Source organism: Cyanistes caeruleus, chromosome Z (assembly GCF_971803275.1).
Source record: "Cyanistes caeruleus chromosome Z, bCyaCae1.hap1.1, whole genome shotgun sequence".
In the NCBI taxonomy this organism is placed as follows: Eukaryota; Metazoa; Chordata; class Aves; order Passeriformes; family Paridae; genus Cyanistes; species Cyanistes caeruleus.
In genome coordinates, this window is record NC_141732.1 from 81542448 (window position 1) to 81559455 (window position 17008).

The 17008-nt window shown below is 58.6% G+C and overlaps 1 protein-coding gene across 1 annotated transcript; it reads left to right on the forward strand.

Annotated features, from left to right (window-relative positions):
• Positions 1–3333: 3333 nt before the first annotated feature.
• ONECUT2 (one cut homeobox 2) lies at positions 3334–14823 on the forward strand. Its single transcript, XM_086867193.1, has 2 exons — positions 3334–4465; positions 13580–14823. The coding sequence occupies exons 1-2, from the start codon at positions 3334–3336 to the stop codon at positions 13864–13866; spliced, it is 1419 nt and encodes a 472-aa protein (XP_086723319.1). The 3' UTR covers positions 13867–14823.
• Positions 14824–17008: the final 2185 nt, after the last annotated feature.

Genomic DNA, 17008 nt, shown 5'->3' on the forward strand with positions numbered 1-17008 from the left:
CTCCACTGCCTCTGCTCCTTCCTTATTACTGTTTCCCGAACTGCTCGGGGCCACTGATAGGTTTTACTGGAAAACTTCACCAGAGGAGTTGCCAAAGGTGTTGCTTAATGCTCCCTATATTTCATTACACAGTGCAACGAGCTCGGTGTGACGGATCAAATTCTGCACTCCGGTGGAATACGTGAAGATAGAAAGTGTGGGAATCTGGGCACTGATGGGCTCAGGCTATTTGCTCATTAAGGTGAAAAACATCCCCAGGAACATCTTACAGCCCACTGCTGTTACTTGTTCCGGGTGCCTCGCTGCTTGCTGCAGCCCTGCGGTGTCCTCAGCGGCTTCTGGCAGGAATTCTGCCCTGTGTTTTCAGGAGTTCTCGTGAACTCCCAGGACAGAGTCCCTCAGGCTGGCAGGCACAGGAGCAGAGCCACGTCAGATCCTTTGTGCTATCTGTGTGCTTCCCACCACAGCTCATGTAGTTATCCTTGAGACCATCCTGGCAGAGAGGCAGGGATTTATAGTCCTATAACCCAAATTGGGGATGGGGATGGGATAGGAAAATCCTGTCCTTCCTTTCCCACTGCTAAATGTGAGGGAGGCTCTGCTGGCCATTGGTGCTGGGGCTGGAGGGTGCCAGTGGCCAGCATGGGTTGAGCCCCCCAGCCCATGTCCAGCTGTGCCTCCATCCCTGGGAAAGTGTCCTGAGGGGCTGAAGCTGCTCCTCTGCAGAGAACAGGCTTGTGGCAGCAGTTTCAAAATGCCAAAGAAAACACTTGCAATGTTTGTTTAAAAGCAGGTGGAAATGACACCTGCAGGCCCTGGCCGGCTGCTGACAGCCACTTCAGAGAAGTCCCTGTGCCTTGCCGTGTCCTGCACTGAGGTGTCACCCTGGAGTCACCCTTTCCTGCGTGGTTTGGCCCAGGTGCCGGGTGTGGGTGCTGCAGTACACTACAGAGACCAGGAGAGGAATTAAATTTCACATCCCCAGGGGAGCCACAGCCCAAAGCAGAAGGATGCTGGGCAAGAAAGCTCAGCCAGGCCAGGTCAACCTCCAGGTTTGGACATCCCTGGACACCCCACCGCTGCCTCTGTGCGGGGCAGCCCCGGCTGCAGGCAGAGAGGAGAAGGAAAGCTAACAAAGAAACTCCCTCCTCCCTCCCCCAAGAGCAGAGGGAAAGCCTCTGGCAAAGGCAGCCATGCAGGCAGGGAACGCTGTCCCGCTGGGCAGCCGAAGCTCGCTGGGCTGGAAGCAGCAGCAGGCACCCGGCACTGCTCGTGCCCACCGTGCCCGGCTGACAAAGGACACCCAGCACCCTCCTGACCCCGATGGAGGGCACAGCCCCAGCACCCTCCTGCCCGCAAGGGAGGGCACAGCCCCAGCACCCTCCTGCCTTCCAGGGCAGGCACGGCCCCAGCAGGATGGACCCTCTGCCTCGGCTACAGCTGCACCATCCGTGGACATTTATACCTTGATTCCCAGGGAGATTTGGACGTGGATTTGGGAAGACACCAGAATTGGGCACTACGGTGTGCAACAAAACACCCTCAGGGGATGCAGGAATCACAGGTGCAGGTTCGGAAAGAAAAGGTCAAAGGCCTGATGAATTTGTTGGAGAAGGAGAAGGCAAGGCAAGAGGAAAAGGGAGGAAAAGGGAGGAAAAGGGAGGAAAAGGGAGGAAAAGGGAGGAAAAGGGAGGAAAAGGGAGGAAAAGGGAGGAAAAGGGAGGACACAGACACCAGGACATCTGCGGCACCAGATTCCCATCAGGGTCTGCCCACCCACCCTCCTCCCGCCTTGCCCGCAGAGGCACCTCCGTCTCTGGAGCGCTGCACTCGCCTTTTTTCCCCAAATCAACTGCAACTTTTGTCTTCCTTTAGGAAGGACAAAAAGATTTCACGCATAAGTTACCCTGAACAAAGGCACCTCACGCCAGGGCTTCCTTTTCTGTCTTCCTTTCTTTTTCCTACTTCACCACAAGCTGGCAGCGGGAGGAGTAGCTGGGGTGGGGGGAGCTCCACACTTTATACCCGCCTGATTAGTGCCAAAAAGCAGCTCAGAAAACACTGGGAGCTCCAGAGACGCTGTGATGGCAGCATGGGGAGAAATGGATCATTATCCTTTGGGATCAAATCTGTAGGGAAACGGGGTGCTGCCATACACAACCTGTTCGCAAGGAGATACCAGGTGCTCTGGAGAGTGGCCAGATGATGGAGGGTCCAAAAGGTGACATTTCTCCCCATTTCCCTTCTTTTAGTTACTGGAAAGACCCAGTGGAGATGGGACTTTCACAAATAGGGTTATCAGGGCCAGAGATAAGGATGACACAAAGCGCAAAGACACGGCTGCTGTTGCTGCTGCTTCTGGTGAAAAGGAGAAGTAGTGAACTGCACAGCTGGGAGCAGCGGGCACAGCCCGACCCGATGTGTCTTGGCACGGGTGCCCTGCACGGGCTGTGCCACAGCAGCCAAGTCCCCTCTTTGCCAGCTCCATGCCGGGGGATGCTGTCCCCTCAGGGCCTGTCTTTGCCAGCTCCATGCCGGGGGATGCTGTCCCCTCAGGGCCTGAGCCCGCTGGGGCCGTGCCCGCTGCTCTCCCGGCCCGGGCCCGCCGGGCTCCGGGGACTCGCCATCCACCCCCGGGGGACTGCCATCCACCACACCTTGTCAACGAGCCCTGATTCAGCCGCGCTGAAGGCAACTAATAACCAACAGCACAGATCAGCGCTGTACCTTGCTTTGCAGCAGCGGACAGGAAGGCAGCAGGGCCGGCTGTGTGCAGCGGGGTCCCGGGAGCAGCCGGCTGCGGGCCTGGGCTGCGGGACCGGGGCTTGCGGAGCCGCCTGCCGGGAGGCGAGCCGCTCAGCCAGCACCGCGGATCCCCGGAGGCGGTGCTGGAGCAGCCCCGGCAAGCGCCGGGCCCGGTTCCGAGCCGCTCCCGGCGGTCCCGCACGCTACAAAGGCTGCGGAGTCTTCAACGGCCCCGCCGTCCCCTCACGTCCCCTCACGTCCCCTCACGTCCCCTCACGGAGGCCCCGCCCCCGGCCCCCGGCCCGCCAATGCCCCTCGCGCCCCGCCTTTCCCGCGCTCCCCACCGCCCTCACGGCCGCCCGCCCGTGCTCTCCGCCGCCCTCACGGCCGCCCGCCCGCGGCGCAGGCCCGGCCCCGCGGGCGCGGCCGGGGCGGGGCGGCCCCGGACAGCTCCCACCGCCCTCAGACGGCGGCGGCGGCGGCGAGGCGAGGACATGGCGCGGGGCCGGCTCGGCGGGCCCGGCTGAGCCGCCGCTGCCCGCGGGGCGGGCGGCCCCGGGCCGCGGCGGCCGCCGCCCTCATGAGCGGATGAGGAGCGGGCGCGGCGGCCGGCGGTGCCTGGGCGGGGAGCCGGGTGCTTGCGCCATGAACCCCGAGCTGGCGATGGAGCCGCTGGGCAGCCTGCACGGGGCGGCGGGGCACGAGCCGGAGCTGATGGGCAGCCCCAGCCCTCACCACGGGCGCAGCGCGGGGCCGCTCCGGGTGCCGCCGCCGCCGCCGCCGCCGCCGCCGCACCAGGAGCTGCCCCCCGCCGCCCGGCCCGCCATGGTGCCCAGCATGGCCTCGCTGCTGGACGGCGCCGCCGAGTACCGACCCGAGCTCTCCATCCCGCTGCACCACGCCATGAGCGTGCCCTGCGAGGCCTCGCCGCCCGGCATGGGCATGAGCGGCACCTACACCACGCTGACGCCGCTCCAGCCCCTGCCGCCCATCTCCGCCGTCTCCGACAAGTTCCACCACCCGCACGCCCACCCGCACGCCCACCACCACCACCACCACCACCAGCGCCTGCCGGGCAGCTCCGGCGGCGGCTTCGCCCTCATGCGGGACGAGCGCGGGCTGCCGGCCGTCAACAGCCTCTACGGGCCCTACAAGGAGGTGCCGGCCGTGGGGCAGAGCCTCTCGCCGCTGGGCAACGGGCTGGGCCCGCTCCCTGGCGCCCAGCAGGGCCTGCACGGCTACGGGCCGCCGGGCCACGACAAGATGCTGAGCCCCAACTTCGAGGCGCACGCGGCGATGCTGGCGCGGGGAGAGCAGCACCTGCCCCGGGGGCTGGGGACGCCCCCGGCCATGCTGCCGCCCCTGAACGGCGCTCATCACCCCGCGCCCCCCGGGCCGCCGCCGCACGGCCCCGCGCTGCCCGCCGGCCGGGAGCGGCCGCCCCCCGCCGCCGGCCCGCAGGGCAACGGCGCGGGCCAGCTGGAGGAGATCAACACCAAGGAGGTGGCACAAAGGATCACGGCGGAGCTGAAGCGCTACAGCATCCCGCAGGCCATCTTCGCCCAGCGAGTGCTGTGCCGCTCCCAGGGGACCCTGTCGGACTTGCTGCGGAACCCCAAGCCTTGGAGTAAACTCAAGTCCGGCCGGGAGACGTTCCGCAGGATGTGGAAGTGGCTGCAGGAGCCGGAGTTCCAGAGGATGTCTGCCCTGCGGCTGGCAGGTGGGTGCAAGCCGTTCCGCGCGGGGAGCGGAGCGCGACCCTCCCGGAGCCCGGCGCCCACCGGCCGGCCCCGCAGCGCGTCCTCCGCGGGCCCGGCCCGGCCGCTTCCCGGCTCCGCCGTGAGCCCCGGGGCTGCGCGGAGCCGGCCGGTTCCCGCCTCCCGCACGCCGGCACCGCGCACCCCGGCTCTGGCCGGCGGAGGGACGCGCTCCGCTACCGCTGCCGGGCGGCGGGGCCGGGGCTGCTCTCCAGGGCCGGGTGCTGAAGGTGCGCGCTCCGCTCCGCACCGCACCGCGCTCTCCGCGAACATCCCTCCCGGCGCTGCCGGCCGCAGCGGGGGAGGCCGGGCGGGGGCTCCGCGTCCCGGGACAGGCGCGGCCGGTGGGAGCGGGCGGGGGCCGGACCCCGCGCAGCCCCCGCGGCCCCGGCCCGGCCGCATTGTCCGCGGAGCGCCCGCGGGCGCCCCCTGGCGCGATCGCTCAGCGCCGCAGCCCCCATTGTTCTGCGGGGGCCGCGGGGGGGGCGGCGGGTACCGACCCCCAGTACCGACCCCCGGTACCGACCCCCGCACTAACCCCCAGTACCGACCCCCGGTACCGACCCCCGCACTAACCCCCGGTACCGACCCCCGCACTAACCCCCAGTACCGACCCGTGGTACCGACCCCCGCACTGACCCCCGGTACCGACCCCCGCACTAACCCCCGGTACCGACCCGTGGTACCGACCCCCGCACTGACCCCCGGTACCGACCCCCGCACTAACCCCCGGTACCGACCCCCGCACCGACCCCCGGCAGCGCCCGCCGCGGAGGTGAGCGGGACAGAGCCAGCGAGAGCTGTCCCTGCCGTGGGGCCGTGCGGGGTGCCCGGAGGTCGCTCCCGGCCGGTGCAGTGCGGGCAGGGCCCCGCCGCGGAGCACGGCCGTGACTGTAGAAGGACACGGGGGGCTGTGGCACGGACAGACCGAGGCATGGGGCGGGGGCCCTGGCCGGGGAGCTCTGCTCTGACAGCGATGAAAATCCGGGGATATTTGTGTCACAGCGTCCGTCCTTCTTTTATTTCAATTGATCCCGCCGCGGGCAGATTGTTTCCCGGTGGGCAGGCACACAGCGGCTTGTTGCCAGGGCTGCCGGCACAGGCGGAGGGGTCTCGGGGGACACGGGGCTGTGTGTCCCCGGGAAGGGGAATGGGCACAGACAGCTCCTGCACGAGGGGCAGCTGCCGAGCCAGCCTGGGCTGCGGCGGAGCAGGGCGAAGGGGAGCCACAGATGATTGATGGCCTTAATTCCTGCCCGACCTCTAAGCAGAGGTGCTGCGGGTTAAACACCCGCGGCCTGGGGTCTCCAGGATCCCCGCGGGTTGCTCGGGCTGTCCCGAGGTGCGGGGCTGTGCTGCCCGTCGGGAGAGGGACGCGGGTCCCCTCCTGGGCTCCAGCGCTCGCTGCCAGCTCCTCTCGCCCCTCGCCGCAGCCGCGGGCAGCCGGCTCTGCTCTGTCCGCAGCCGAAGGAAGGTGCCGGGCTCTGTCCGCGACACGGGCAGCAGAGGGACCGAAGGGGTTTGGGGTTTTTTGCCGAGCACGCGGTGATATCGCCTTCACAAACAAACGTGTATCGAGAGGGAAATCGATGCAGATAATGTTTAGAAGATTAAAAGAGCATTAATGCTGGCAACAGGAGCATCAACGCGTGGACCCCGTTTTCATTGATCTGGAACCTGAGCCGGCTCATTTCCAGTAACGTGGCTGGTGCTTTTCCTTCCCAGCACTGGTCCCGGGTGGGGGTTCCCCGCGGAGCTCTGCATATAGAGCAGAAAATCAGGAATCACAGCTGCATGCAGAGTTCTGCCCGTAGAATTCTGGATCTCTGCTTTAGCAGTCCCCCTGAACGCCTCTGCATCCAGGAGTAAAGTTTGGAGAGAGCTCAGGTGCTGAGTGGTCACGGACTCCCCATGGAGCGGGAAAGACCTTTGCAAATTACCTTTCCCTTCAGGAAATCGATTATTTTAATTTTCTTTTATTACCACGTGTGAGTATGCGGCCCCATTGCCTCAGTGCTTCCTTCTCCCCCTTTACTCGCTTGCTTAAATCCCTCTGAGCACGGGGGGAAAGCTGCAAGTATTTCAGGTTTTTAAGAACAGAATAGACCCAGCAGCTATTTGCCCCATACTCCTGGAAATTTTTCCCAAGTGGGATGCAAACCTGCTGTCCTCGAAGGGAAATCCCTCTCTCCCCGCGGGAGCAGTAGCAACGTGGGTGTGCTCAGTATTTTTTCTTATTATAGAAGATCTATAGTGTTGTCTATTCTAATTTCATCTTATTGTTTCCGTGCTTGTTGTCTCTTCCTGGGGGTGTTTCAGGCTCCTCTGACAGGGTTTCTGTGTGGAAGGTGCGGGCAGGACCCGCTGTGGAGCTCGGGGGGCAGAGCAGCCTTTGGGCTTGCCGGGCGCTTCTCGCAGCCGGGAAGGGCCCGAGTGCCCTCGGGGGGCTCGGAAGAACACAAAAACACCCCCGAGGGCGGCCCCATCCCGACACCTCATCCCCAGAACGGGCTGCTGGCCCCGCTGCGTCCCGCCTGGGCACGGGGAATGGGGGCCCGGAGCGTCCGTCCTGCCTGTCCCGATCCCTCCCGGGAAGGGCTCGGGAAAGCCCCGGTGGGCAGTGCCGGGCTGTGTGCAGGGTGAGCAGAGCGCTCCGCAGCCCGTTTACCCTCTGCGGGGCCGGATGGCAGCGCTGCCCATCCCCATCCCCATCCCCATCCCCATCCCCATCCCCATCCCCATCCCCATCCCCATCCCCATCCCCATCCCCATCCCTCTCGGAGCTGTCAGTAGTCCCGGACTGTGTGCGGGCCCGGATGGCAGCTCTGCCCATCCCCATCCCCATCCCGCTCGGAGCTGTCAGTACCACGGAGAGCGGCGCACAGCGAGCGCAGCCCGCAGCCAGAGGAGGGCAAAGGGAGGAGAGCGGGAGCAGGAACCGGACGAGCCCCGGGACAGGCGGTGGCCGCGGGTGAGCAGCAGTGGCACATCCCAGGCTGAGCCCCGCTCCCCCAGAGCCCCAAACCAAGGAAAGGGCTCTCACACGGGTGTCCACCCATCCTCTGCCTCTTTGTGCCCTACCAAATGTTTCCTCCCTGGATTTTGAGATTATTTTGTTGTCTTATCTCCAGCGAAAAATGAAGGCGTGATAACATCTGTATCAGGCACGTTATCTATTTATAAAGCTATTTCTTAGCGTTGAGCTAAACATACAGGTATGTAAAGGCTCTTTGAAAGGTGTTTAGTGGTTTGAAATATCGGTGCTCTCTTCAGCTATAGATTAGTGGCTGTGTTTGAACAATCCATGCGGTAAATTGTGCTGCCGGCTGATAAATTGTATTTCTCGTGTACCAACTTTCTGAAATGATGCCCTGCCCCAGCCCTTTGTTCCACATCGTTCCTGAAGGCGTTTCTGCCACACAGAAATCTGAATCCTGTTCTTGCCAAGCAAACGAGTTTTATCGGTTTCTTGATTATTGGATAAAGTTAATTCTGGGTGCATTTTGGATGAAATGCATTTCTGTATTTTCCTCCCTACTTTTTGAAAGAAGCAATTAATTTGTCATCACGTGTTACTAATTCTGAAGCTGTTCTTCACTATTTCCTTGTAAGACTTTTTCCCCAGCATCTCTTTTTTTTTTTTTTTCCCATGTCTCTTGCCCATCACTGTTTGAACTGAAATATCCCAAACTCAAGTATTCTTCTGCAGCAGAAAATCGCCACAATTTATTTGTGGTGAGAAATGCATAAAGGGGAGAAGACTTTTTCCAAAGGATTATTTCCCAGTAAGAGGTGCTGGCTCTTCCCACACTCCGTAGGGGCGTTTTTGCTGTGCTGAGTGCTCCTCCCTGGTGTTACTGACAAAACCTTGTCCTGGCTGTTGCTGCCGTGCAGCAGCTGCGAGAGCTTTTCCTTCCCTTCCAATTAGGCCTGGCTGGGAGATGAGAAGCTTCCTGCAGGAGCTCCGAGCACTAAAGGCTCCTCTCATCACAGCGGCTCCCCTGGAGTCAGAGTGCAGAGAGGGCTCTGCAGGTGTGCAGAGAATGCAGCTCAGAGGGAAGGAGGCCTGAAAGGGACTGCAGGCATCACTTGTCCTCACAGTCTGCCCCTTTCTCCAGCAATCTCCAGAGGGGGATTTCTTACCTAAGCATCTCTTCCAGGTACAAAAAACCCCTTAATGACTGGCCTTAATCTCACTTTTTGTCTTTTAAATCCTTTGCTTCTCATCTTATCCCCACTAGACACGGCAAAAAAGAGCGCTCCCTTCCTTCTGATAGCAATCTGTTTGTATTTAAGGCTCCCATCTTGTCTGCTGTCTTCTCTGGAAAAAGCCCGTCACACCTGGGCCATGAATATGCAGGGCGAGCACTATATCCAGCGGGACAGATAATACATCTCTGTTTCCAAGGTAAAAGATTTTGTATCCGGCTCTATCCATCTTGCAGACTTTTGCATAAAAGGCTCTCTGATTTATAGAGAGGTCTGCACACAGAAATCATACCAAACAGACTAATCTCAAATGGGTTTGGTGATAGCATCAGCCAGACAACTCGCTGATGGCAGAGAGAAATGCAATCAAAACAGAAATTGGAGTGTTTTGGGGTTGTTTGGGGGTTTTGAGCTATGAAATCAAACTGCTCCATTGTGAAAAAAGGGACTCAAACCGCTGGTAAATGCTGCACAGAGGAATTATTAGACAAGCGATAGAGGCTGGCAGGTTCCCAAAACGCAAATTGTCTCCAGGACCAAAATATCTCTCAGTAAGCAGGGAACATATTTATGAGCAGCAGTGATTTTCCAGCAGTTCTCATCCCCTCATAATGGGATGGGAGCACGGGGCCGCTGCCCAGGCATTAAGCTTTGGCAAGCAGCACCGGGCTGCAGGAAGAGCAGAGGAAATCTTCCTGGGAGAGCTTCCCACACGCCGTGTTCCTTCTCCCCTGGGCTCCTGCCAAGCCTTCCTGTGGCCATGCTGGGGTCCATGGCCCCTCTCCCCTCTCGGGAGCCGCTCCCGCTGAAGCTGAGCTTTCCCAGGGAATGGGAACCTGAGAGCCTGGAGGAACAGGGCTGCTCTTGCTCCGTGCTGAGCCCAGGTGCAGGGAGAGCTGGCAGGGCAGCACAGATAACCTGGCAGAGCTTTGCTCCTGTCCTCTCCTGTTCCTCCTCGTTGTACCCTATCGATAGCAGGCAGTAAAAGGAAATACATCCTGCTTTCTCCCAGGGGTCAGAACTCCTGACAACAGGAGCACACAGCAAGGATTCACTAGATCTGTTCCTTCCCCTTGCAATGAGATTTCATGCTCTTACTCAGCTCTTGCTTACCCACCCCAGCTTTAAATCCCCAGCCCTTAAACGCCCCAAGTGCTTCCCTGTGTCCGCAGGGAAGGACACAGCTGTGTTGGGTACTCCAGGGATGTGCTGGCACATCACTTGGAGATGCTGCTGCAACAGGCAGAGCACTCGGCGGGGGGAAGGCCTGGCTTCATCCCCGTGCTCTGACAAGGGGAATATAAATCCCTGTCACTGCAAGGGCTTGTAATTCAGCTGGAAACTATTCTGGGATTCAAAAGGGAGAATCTCCACGACAAGAGGAAGCATAAATCTCGCAGGTGTTAGACACGAAGGGCTCCGAGTGCAGCTGGAAGGATCCAGAGCTGTGCTGTGCTGGAAGGTTCCAGTGGTACCCAGAGGCTCCTGGAGAGATCCTGTGCTGAGGTGGGTGCTGCAGCACTGCAGGGAGGAAGCAGAATTTACAGCCCAATTCCAGCCTGCAGCAGATTTACAGGAGACCAGAGACAAACAGCCTGAGAGCTGTGGCGTGCCAGGAGGAAACATAAAGGAGCCATGTCCCCAAAGCCATTCATCTTCTCTTCTCAGAGAGCTGCAGGACAGAGGGCCCAGCGTTCCCTGGGATTGAGACAGGACTGAGAGGGAAAAATCAGGTGGGGCAGCAAGAGAACACCTTCCTGGCTGGAAACAGCTGCTTTTCCCCATGAGCATTGCAGGAATGCCTGGGTCTCCAGACAGGGAACACCATTACAATGCATGAGCAAGCAGATCTGCTCTGGAAGAACAGAATTCACTTTGTGCTACACATCCAGTCTGTTTTTCTGGATAAAGGCCATGGAGGGCATTCCTAGGATTTCAAGAATTGGGAGTTTGGTGTGTGTGTGTGTGCAGCAGCTGGGATGAGCAGCACTGACTGCCCACCCCGACAATGTGATTATTTGCATCTTCATTCTGATTGCTCCTTGTTCCATAATGATTTTGTACACAGCGGAGTACTTAACCTAATTTGTATCGATCTCAATCGCTCTCATTTGTGCATACTTAATTCAGAGAGGTAATCAAATTGATTTCTGAGGCCTAGTTTTTAAGAGATTGGAGTAACAGGGATATACAAGAGGTTGCTTTAAGTGAATCCCAGCAAAAGAGAAGCATTTAAAATCTTTGGAAAACATTTTGATGGTCGTTTCATTGTGTTCAGAATTAAATTTCCCTCCCCCTGAGTCCTCCCCAGAATGGAAGAGAGGAGCAGTGTTATTTGCAGCAGACAGAAGCTGGGTTTGGGTGGCTTTGCACCCACACAAACCTCAGCGGCGGATCCACGGTCCTGCTTGTGCTGAGGTGTGCAGTGAGGACACGCTGCTGGACTGGGGGAATATCTCTGCTTGGCTCCTTCCTAGCACCTGCTCTTGGTTTTGTGGCTGCAGAGTCACTTTTGCTGGCTGTAAAACCATCCAGAGCTGGAGGGGCACAGGAGCTGCCCTGGTGACGCTCCCGGTGTCCTGGTGAGTGACTCCGCTTCTCCCGGGGCTGCTCCAGCCCCTGGGACCCCTCCTCCTCCTCCTCCTCCTCTTCCTCCTTCTGCTGCTGGTGACCTTTCTGTCCTCACCTCTGTGTCCCTCCTGGGGAGCCGAGGGAGGCCCTGGAGCATCCCTGCCCCGCGCCTGAGGGCTCAGGGGGTGGCCTAGAGCTTGTAGATGTTTCTCAGGATTTGTGGCTGTTTGGAATGGTTCCTCTCTTGTGGAGAAGAGAACGGGAAATCAGAATCATTGCTGCAGAAAATGAGACACGTGAACTATGAGTAGGGAAGTTCAGTGTGAGGATACTCAGGGTGTATCGGGTCCCTGCTCCCTCCTAATGCCCCTCAACTCATGGGGCTCCGCTTTGGCTAAGGGAGGCAGCGCTGACCCCAGCTCTGAGCAGTTCCTATGTGCTTTCTATCAAAGACCATCTTTAAACCAATGCACAAGAAAAATCCTTTGTTTATTTTCGGTTTTATGTTTGGGGTTTTTTTCACAGTTATGGCTTTCAGTTCTTGCTGGTTGTCCATTTTCTTCCACAGGACCTGTTCGGGTTTAACCGCAGCTAATAAATCAAATTGTGCTTAGAATCCAGATGGTCTCTTCCCTTCCTTCTGCTGTTAAAACCTTTCTCTTTCTTCCCGGAAAATCACTTGATTTTATTAGAGCGCTCACCCCATTTTTCTCTGCTGAGAGATGCTCGTCAGGTGCAGCGTTTGCCTTTGTGGGGCCTTTTCAAGAGCAAACTCAACAGTTCAAGGAAAGTATTTACTGAATGCATCAAAAAGCACATACCTCTGCATTATTTATTATCAGATACCAATAACTGTAGAACGCAGAGTATCTCAGGACATAAATTAGTGATGGTAGGAAGCGCTCGGCTCGTCCCTGTGTCCCGGAACCGATTAGAAGCTGCGGCAGAGATGCCGGTGCTCATCACGTCCCCGGCACCAGGGACATCACCGTGTGGATTCTGGACACACAGCAGAGTAAACCCAGCTCAGAATCTGCTCTTTCAGCTCCAACAGGCAGTGGGATGTTACGTGTGCAGCCGGAGAGCCCAGCTCTTCCTCCTGCTGCCCCTGGGATACTGAGAGGCGATTGTGGCCCTGGGGACACAGGCTCACCTTGCTGCCTCTGCTGTGTCCAGAGCTGGTGCACAGAGCCCTGGGCTGTGCTGGGAGCTGTCACCCACAACCCCTGGCTGACCCTCAGGACCCTCCTCCTTCTCTCTGGGGTGTTTTGAGGTGTGACCTTCACCTCCCTCCCAGAGGGAGCAGCCGCTGGGATTGGCGGCTGGGAGGGCTCAGCCTCAGGCTCTCCTACAAAAGGCTCCAGTTTCCTGCAGAAATGCTGCCAGGTCCTGTCCCTCACGGGAGGAGGCACTCAGTGCCACAGTGGCTGAGCCAGGCTCTGCACGGGTTAATTACAGACGTTTCCACACTCTGACTTTTACTTTTGGGCCAGCTTCATTTCACATTCCAGACCTGCAGAATTATTTAACAGGGATGCTAAAAACCCGCCCGCTTATCAATTCTCTGGGCTCATTTTGTCCCAGCACATTACCCAACCATGTCAACATATGGATTTTCTCTCTGTGCCCGGTGCAGACGGCTGGGCAGGCTATTTTTAAGTGTGGGTGTGCTCCGGCAGCGGTATTGGTTTCAGCACTGCCTGTTCTCTCTCTGCTAATAAATACAGAGCAGCTATTAATACCAATGGGTTTTAGGATCCATTAGCATCGCTCAGCGACGGTGCAGCACCGCTGCTCTGCCTGACCTGGCGCTGAGGGTGCTTCTGCCCGGCCTCACCCTGGGGCCAGGCCCTGGGAAGGGGGACAGGGGCAGGAGCAGTGCCCTGGGGCCAGGCCCTGGGAAGGGGGACAGGGGCAGGAGCGGTGCCCTGGGGCGGTGGCACTGCAGGAGCAGCCGAGCCAGAGCCTGACCCCTCTCTGGAACCCCCAGCAGCTCCACGGTGGCTTTTCCCCTCGGTGCTCACACAAAGCTGCTGCTAGCGGAGCTCTGACTGGGGGTTTGCTTTGGGCTGTTTAAAGGGACAAATCCAACTGTTATTCCTGGCTATTGAGAGGTTTTGGGGACGGAAAAGCGATGGGGCTCACTGGATTCCTCTGGGAGCCCCGTGGTCAGCGCGGTGCTGGCTCGGCTGGTGACACTCGCCCCCAGCGTGTGACAGTGCCCGCCATCGGGCGGCTCGTGGGGTCTGTGGGCACCACCCTGACGCTTTCTCTCTGTCTCTGCCACCCTCTCTCAGCCTGCAAACGCAAAGAGCAAGAGCCCAACAAAGAGCGGAACAACTCCCAGAAGAAATCCCGCCTGGTTTTCACGGACCTCCAGCGCCGAACGCTTTTCGCCATCTTCAAGGAGAACAAGCGTCCCTCCAAAGAAATGCAGATCACCATCTCCCAGCAGCTGGGCCTGGAGCTCACCACCGTCAGCAACTTCTTCATGAACGCGCGCCGGCGCAGCCTGGAGAAGTGGCAGGACGACCTGAGCTCCGGGGGCTCCTCCTCGGCCCCCAGCACCTGCAGCAAGGCGTGAGGGCGCGGCACGGCGCGGCGCAGAGAGCGGCTTCGCGGCAGGGCCCCTCGCTGGGGACTTAAAGCACAATCCCCCCGCAACCAAGCCCAGCCCAGCTGGTCCCGAGGACATCCCTATGGCTTCTGGCTGGTCTCGGCAGGCGCAGGCTCCACTCCAACCTCTCTCCACACCGTACTATGCTCAGGACAGGCGAAGCAGGTCTGAAACGTAGGGGAGTCGTTCTTGAGGCAGGTTTCTCCTGAGCCCCAGGTTTCCGTGGCCTCCCGTGCCCGGCGCCTGCCGTGTGCTGGCCACACCGCCCTGCGGCCACGACAACGGAGCACAAAGTCACATACTAAAAACCCAAGACCCTGCTTTTAAACTCAGGCATGGTTTTGTTAAGTGTTTTAGGGGGAAAAAAAAAATCAGATTTAAAGTTGTATTTTTTTTTGGTTGGTTTTTTAGTTGAAGTTAATCAGCTTGTTCTTGGATCAGAAAAGTTCAGTTCTCTTGAGCTCAGAGTATCAAGCACAAAGCTGTGGTGCGGCCCTGGGCTGTGCCAGCTGCAGCCTGACATCCCGGGAACAGCGGAGGCGGCACGAGCCTCAAGCACAGCTGGCAGCTCCTCACAAGCTCTGTGCTTGTACCTAATGCACACTCAGGAGGTCGATGGAACTGCTACAGCTCACGGAGCCAACACAACGCTTCGGAAGATCTAGATTAATTCACATTATTACATCCTTTTTAGTTTCTGGGAATCTGGTTTCTCCTCGGCAACGGCCGTTACCGAAACCTTTTGAGCGTTCCGTGTATTTTTGTTCATTTTATCAGTATTTTATGGTACTTTCAAGCAGGAAAAGAAACACAGACAAGCCCTTCAGATGCCACTGACCGTTCCAGATGTGCCGCGTTTAGCTCTATCGCATCCCTAAGTTCCTTTTCCCTGCCGGCTCCCCGAGCCGGCAGGAACACAGCACACCAAAGAGACAGGATTTCTGCAAGCCAAAGATGTTTATAACTTGCCATTTCTCTTTGTCATGGCTGGTGCGGGCGGTAGCTGGCGCTGGGGAAGCCTGGCAAGCTCCGAGCCCTCTCCCCAGCTCCGTGCAGCGGAGCCGCCCTGGCGGCGGCGGAACGGCCGCTGGCCCCCGAGCGGCCCGGCCCGGCCGTGCTCCGCTACAGACACTTGAGACTTTTTTATGTACTACTTAATCGAAACCAAAGAAACGTTTTCTGCACCTACTTCTTCTGCAACGAACTGTTCCATTGAAAGATAAAATAAAAATTTAAAAAAAACCAAGGAAGCATGTCAGGAAACAAACGAGTCCCACACTGTGTTCTACAGACATCTCGGACATTTTCGGAAGCAGATCTCACAGAAAGGGTTGGCAAGAATGAGAACAAAGCAAAGCCAGTACAATTGCTGCTTCATTTGACACCTCAAGTCATCTTATAAAGTTGAAGATTGTCTTTAATTTGTGCCTATGCAGTTTTTTCAAAAGAACAAGGAACAGAGCAACCAAAACCTCAACAGCTACCATACCAAAGATGAGGATTCTCACCACTTGTGTTTGGGTTTGTTTCTCCTCTTGCACGACTAATGCACATAACCCACCGATCTCTGGACAGGTAACCGCTGGTGAGTCTTGGCGCAGCCAGAAGGGTGGGTTTATTTCTGTTCTCCCCGCTCCTGCCCCACACACATCTCTCCAGGAGCCGTGTGGATGCGGTGCGGGATGTTGGGACGCTAGGCTGTGTTGGTCTGGTGTGTGTCTGGGGCTGTGATCAGCCCCTCTCCCGTGCGTGGCGTCGGTGCCGTGACCTCCACCCTTCTTCCTCTTGCCCAGGGCTAAAGCTTGCAATATGTGTGTGTTCTCATCCGTGTCACTGTGAGGGCTGAGCCCGGCTCCCAACCTGCTCCTGCCACAAACCCGACTGTTCAGCAGCTCGTGGGGCACTTCAGGAGCTGCTCCTGAGCCTCCTAATGTTCGATCCGGATCGTGACTTGTCCAAATTTATCCTCAGAGCCGGAGCGCACCTTGCTCCTCTCTGCCTTTAAACCAGGGCTTCATCTGATCTGCTCCACAGAACTGCTGCGGTCGCTTCCCAACCACTCAAAATGGAATAAAAAATCAAAAAGCCTCGTCTGCTCAGGACGGGAAAAGCTTCTGGAAAGCAAATTCAGGATCCTCACAGCTGACTTGACAGCATGTGCCTGCTCTGGGAATCAAAGGATCCTTTGGCTGAGATTTCCAGGCAGATCCCAAAGAGATTTGGAGAATCCTTGTAGCCAGACACAGAATAGAGTCACCAAGAAAGGGTCCCAATCTGAGCTGGTGTGTTCTGAGGGCTGCTCACCCAAATGCCGGCTATCTGAGCACGGAGTTTGGAGCCGGCAGGCTGCGGAGCAGGGCCCAGCCCAGGTGATGTGGTCATTCCAAGTTTCATTCCCACCCGAGCGTCCATCAGAGCAGCCCCTGGTGCGTTTGGAACTCGGCATTTCCCTCAGAGGAGCTGGTGCTCACTCCTCCCCTCCCCTGCCTGCAGTGAGAGCAGTGCGGTGTGTCCCGGGCATCCTCTGAGCGTGTGGCACTCCTCGGGGGGCTCCCCTCGCCTGGGGGACAGCCAGAGTGCCGCAGCTCTGCCTCCCACCTGCCCCAGAGCCAGAGCTGCCCACGGCTTCTGGTGAAGCCTGGCAGCAAAGGCCTGCGCTTTTTGCTGCTGCTCAGAGCTCCGATAGTCCCAGCAAAGGGAGTTCAGATCAGGTACCGAATTCCTCACACGTTTCTGCTCAGAGAAGTTCTCTCCAAATCGTGGAAGCGTTTGTTACGCGACATTGCAGACCAGCAACACGCACCAGGCTTCTCTGGGCTGGGGCCTCGAGTCTACCGAGTCACCATCCATTTTCACCCCGAAATCCCACCGCGTTTTTAATCCCTGCATCTCTCACGGCCCCGTGTGACGTCTTCCATTTCAGTGTCCGCTCCCAGAGGTTTTTAGGTAGCAGCTCCCCCAGCCGAGGGGAGAGGGGCCAGAGGCCGCGGTGCCGATCCTCGTCCGTGCCCCGGCACGCCGCACAACTGCGGCCAGCCGCGTGTCTGGGACGTGTGTGTGTGTCCGTGGATCCACAGAGGGGACACTTCTGTGGGTCCAGAGAGGGGAC

Excerpts from the sequence above, each read along its gene's own strand:
- ONECUT2 (XM_086867193.1), top strand. The coding sequence starts at position 3,334 with ATGAGGAGCGGGCGCGGCGGCCGGCGGTGCCTGGGCGGGGAGCCGGGT. Across the intron at positions 4,466-13,579 it reads GTCTGCCCTGCGGCTGGCAG|CCTGCAAACGCAAAGAGCAA; the intron begins GTGGGTGCAAGC and ends ACCCTCTCTCAG.